We start from the raw sequence: 4,244 nt of genomic DNA, 5'->3' as shown, positions 1-4,244 counted from the left end.
AGGACCGAGGACCTGAGACTGGAGTGTTGATTTTGTTGTAGAAGAATGTGTAACCATTTTGGTTGCAATTTAATGCCCAAGATTTGTCATTGTGTCCAAATAAACATTCATCCAATCTCCCTGCTCTGCTGATATTCTTGTATGCAACTGCTACTAAAACTCCTCCTCTCCACTCCACCTCCCAGTAACAACGTCCAGTCAGACTCTCTCTATTCAGGACCTGATGCCATGTAGTGAATCTATCTGCATGACTAGAATAAGACTGACATTGTCTCATTAATGTTGCTTTTCTGTTTCCCTCAGATAATAACAGATTTGTGTGTGCTGTGTTTGGATCCAGTGTGATTTCCTGTGAATATTTTAAGAATCCAGCTCTGGTCCTGGGCTCTGGTTGTGACAGTAAAACATCCACTTCAGTCACTGTCAGTGAGATGTTTGTCCATGTGTCTCTCAGAATGTCCTGTAGTTTATCTCTGAGCTGTGACACAGCTGCTGTCACGTCCTCAAAGTAGCTCAGAGGACGGATATTGATGCTGGATGAGTCTGTAGATTCACTGAGTCGTGACAGTGAGGGGTAGTTGTGTAGAAACTGGTTGTGATCCTCTGTGTGTGAGAGCTGCTTCAGCTCAGCGTCTTTCCTCTTCAGCTCAGTGATCTCCTGCTCCAGCTTCTCCTGAAGCTCTTTGACTCGACTCACTTCAGTTTTCTGCTGGGATCTGATCTGCTGCTTCACATCAGAGCTTCTTTTCTCCATGAGACGGATCAGCTCAGTGAAGATCTTCTCACTGTCCTCCACTGCTTTATCAGCAGAGCCATTGATAGCCTCCACCTCCTGTTGAAGCACCTTCACATCTTTGTCTCTGTCCTGGATTCTCTGCTGGATTTGTTGTCGCCTCAGCTGGAGCTCTCTCTGCCTCTCAGTCCTTTCTGCTGCAGCTGAGACTGTGTCGTGGCCTTTATGTTCATCCACAGAGCAGAGATAACAGATGCACTGCTGATCAGTGCGGCAGAACATCTTCATCACCTCATCATGACAAGAGCAGATGTTCTCCTGGAGCTTCTTGGAGGGCTCCATCAGCTTGTGTTTTTTAAATGTAGGTGAATCAAAATGAGGCTGCAGGTGTTTCTCACAGTAAGAGGCCAGACAAACCAGACAAGACTTGAAGGCTTTCAGTTTTCTCCCAGTGCAGACATCACAGGCCACATCTTCAGGTCCAGCATAGCAGTGATCAGCAGGAGCAGCTTGGAGTCCAGTCTTCTTCAGCTTCTCCACTAAATCTGCTAACATGGTGTTTTTCACCAGGACAGGTCTCTGTTCGAAGGTCTTCCTACACTGAGGACAGCTGTGGATTTTCTTCTGATCCTCTTCTTTCCAGAAGCTTTTAATACAGTTGATGCAGTAGCTGTGTCCACAGGGAATAGTCACCGGATCCTTCAGTAGATCCAGACAGATTGAACAAGAGATGGATTCCTGGTCCAGCTGAACTCCTTTCTGCGCCATGTCACCTCTCACTGTCAACGACTGTCTGAGTTTCAATTCTGTAGAACTGAAACTAGTTTGAGCTCTGATCTGAACAACATGTGTCTCTGCAGTGAACAGGGCCTGTCAGCTCTTGCACTTCACCACATGTTGGTTCCACCCATCTTCAAACTGTAGATCTGAAGGGGAGGGAACAAGGAAATATGGACAGAGGGGAACTCACTGTGTTTGAGGGCAGGAAGAAGAGGGAGGGTTATCAGGCTTACTTTCACTCCAGGAAGAGGAGCGGTTTGATACTGTGTTTGAGACTTTTTCTTACAATACAGCTTATTTCTCATTGAAAAACACTGATCACCAATACCATTAGGTGTTTAGAGATGATTCCCCAGTTTTATTTTCTTCTATTGTCTTAAAAAGTGTTTTGAACTTTTTTATATATTTTTAGGAATATTTTGAATTGAGTTTTGAGTAAAAGTTGTATTTTAATATTTGATCTATTTAAAGAAACAAATCAACCAAATCACTTGTTGCAACTGTGAATCCCACAGGACATGAATGCACCAGATCATTTGACTCTGTAGTTCAGTTTGGAGACTTAATTGACTGAATGGATCCATGAAAATGAAACGTTTTATACATATGATTAATATCCTTTCAGTTGTTTTCCAAAAGATCCAACAGACATCACATATAAGAGGTTACATCGTCATCATATCTGTAAAGTTTAAGTTTTGCTGATTAAAGTCAATATATTTTCAATACAAAAGCGTCAAGAGTGATACAACTGTTTCAAACTACAGACACTGTAGTGAACCCTACTTAAGTAACAATAAAATGTTGGTGAAGAATAAACCACAATACTTAAACAATTCATATATGGTTGAATACTGATGTTATAACAAGAGTAAAGTATATTCTCAATAAGAAAAACACAAACGCCATGAAATTGATCAGTTTCCTAGTAGGATTTTCTAGTAAAAAGTACTGAAATCTGAAATACAGATTTAAACCAACTGCACCTTAAATGACCTTTGTCTATTTGAGTTCACACAACTCAGCTGTGTCATAAACCCAAAGTCCAGCATAGAGAGGCTGAGTGAACGTGGTCTGGACTCTGTGGAGGAGAGTCATGGTTTCAGAGACGCTGTAGAAGGACAGAACACCTTCTCTGTGATCCAGGTGCTTTCCTACTCTGGAGGACCGAGGACCTGAGACTGGAGTGTTGATGTTGTTGTACCACAATATATAACTGTTTTGGTTACAATCTAACGCCCAACATTTTTCATTCAAGCCAAATCTACATTCATCCAAGTTTCCTGCTCTGCTGATATTCTTATATGCAACTGCTACAAAAATGAAAGCTATTCAGCTGTCATAGGAAATCATCTACTGTTTAAACTGCATTGTCAGCATGGGGTTGGATCACGTGAACTTCTACTTCATTTCTGTCTAACCACCTGTTTTGTTTTTACTGCAACACGTCTCCAGGAGAAAACTCCTTTATAGACTCTCTCTTCCTACAGGGACAACACTGGTTCTCTGTCATCCACTGAGGATAAAGAGCTGCTGTGCTGAAGTCAGGTACTTAATATTTAACTGAAATAAATGGAACAAGGTCTCCACATTAAATGAGAACATACAGTGTATAGTGTGTAAGTGCTTTTTAGGAGGAAACATAGAAGCTTTTTCTGATCTGATGCCCCTATCAGCAGGATGACGTCAACTGTCTGTGACTGTCAAAACAGCAAATCAGCTGATATAAAACAATATATTGTTAAAGATTAACCCACTGGTTGTAAACCTTCTTGTCTTATGGCCCCGCATAAAAACACTGTTGTGGCTCCTTGTCATGTTTCACCTGTAAGTCAGTCATTGGCTGGTTACACTCTTCCTCAAATTGGAAGATGTGTGAAGGAAGGGAACAAGGAAATATGTAACCAGAGAGGAGCAGGAAGAAGAGGGAGGTGTTGTCAGATTTCTCTTTTACAACTTGACCTTGTTCAGATCAAGTCACTGAGTCCTCACACCTTTTCAGACTGTTCATGTTTCCCCCGAGACAGAGTAAAGACATTATTATGTCTCAATACATGATGTGGCAACAATCTAATGACCAGTACTTTTCATTGTATCCAAATGCCACGATTGTCACAGCTGTAAGGGTTTGTCAGGGTTTGAGGGGTTAGGGCTGGACCCAAATGCAGCCAACACATGGGAGACGGTGCAGACAGGTTTTTTAAACTAACACACACACAGGGAACCACAGGGGATGACAACAGGTAACATGAACGGACTGAAGACAAACTGGACTTGAACAACTTGAGGAAGATCCAGAAATCAACAGACGTGAACAGGCTAAGGACAAACCCAGAGACAACAATGACAACAGTGACAAACCGACGCAGACAAAGGGAAGCACAAAGACTATATAGACAAGGGAGGCAAGGGTGATTGAACACAGGTGAAACACATTAGGGCGGGGCAGACAATCACCACACAAGACCAAGACAGGAAGCAAAACACTGAGCCACACAAGGAAACCAATGACAAAATAAAACAGGAAGCGCAAAAAGTCCAAACAAAACTAACAAAAGGTGTCTGCCATAGCAAACCATGACAAGGATGCTGTTCTACCAAAATCCTTGTTTGCAGCTGCTATTATACATCTACCATCTCTCTGCTCAGGACCTACCAGCAATCATCAAACTTCCTTGGGTTACAAGAATAATATATTATCTGCTATCTTTTGTGCTTGAATATACTGACA

At 42.0% G+C, this 4,244-nt stretch overlaps 1 protein-coding gene across 2 annotated transcripts in view; it reads right to left on the bottom strand.

Moving 5' to 3' along the window:
- LOC111233922 (tripartite motif-containing protein 16-like) overlaps positions 1 to 1,568 on the bottom strand; it is a 7,551-nt gene extending 5,983 nt beyond the window's left edge. Inside the window, exon 1 of one of the 2 annotated variants that reach the window (XM_022761842.1) lies at positions 13 to 1,568. In XM_022761842.1, the coding sequence (XP_022617563.1) occupies positions 13 to 1,501 (1,489 nt within the window). In that variant the 5' untranslated portion in view covers positions 1,502 to 1,568. The remainder of the gene's footprint in view (positions 1 to 12) is intronic. The other variant, XM_022761843.1, reaches the window with a different exon arrangement.
- Between the last annotated feature and the right edge of the window lie 2,676 nt (positions 1,569 to 4,244).

Source organism: Seriola dumerili, unplaced genomic scaffold, assembly GCF_002260705.1.
Source record: "Seriola dumerili isolate Sdu_G_001 unplaced genomic scaffold, Sdu_1.0 BDQW01000432.1, whole genome shotgun sequence".
NCBI classification, from domain to species: domain Eukaryota; kingdom Metazoa; phylum Chordata; class Actinopteri; order Carangiformes; family Carangidae; genus Seriola; species Seriola dumerili.
The sequence above is the reverse complement of the archived record's forward strand: the minus strand, read 5'-3'. Positions and strand labels throughout refer to the sequence as shown.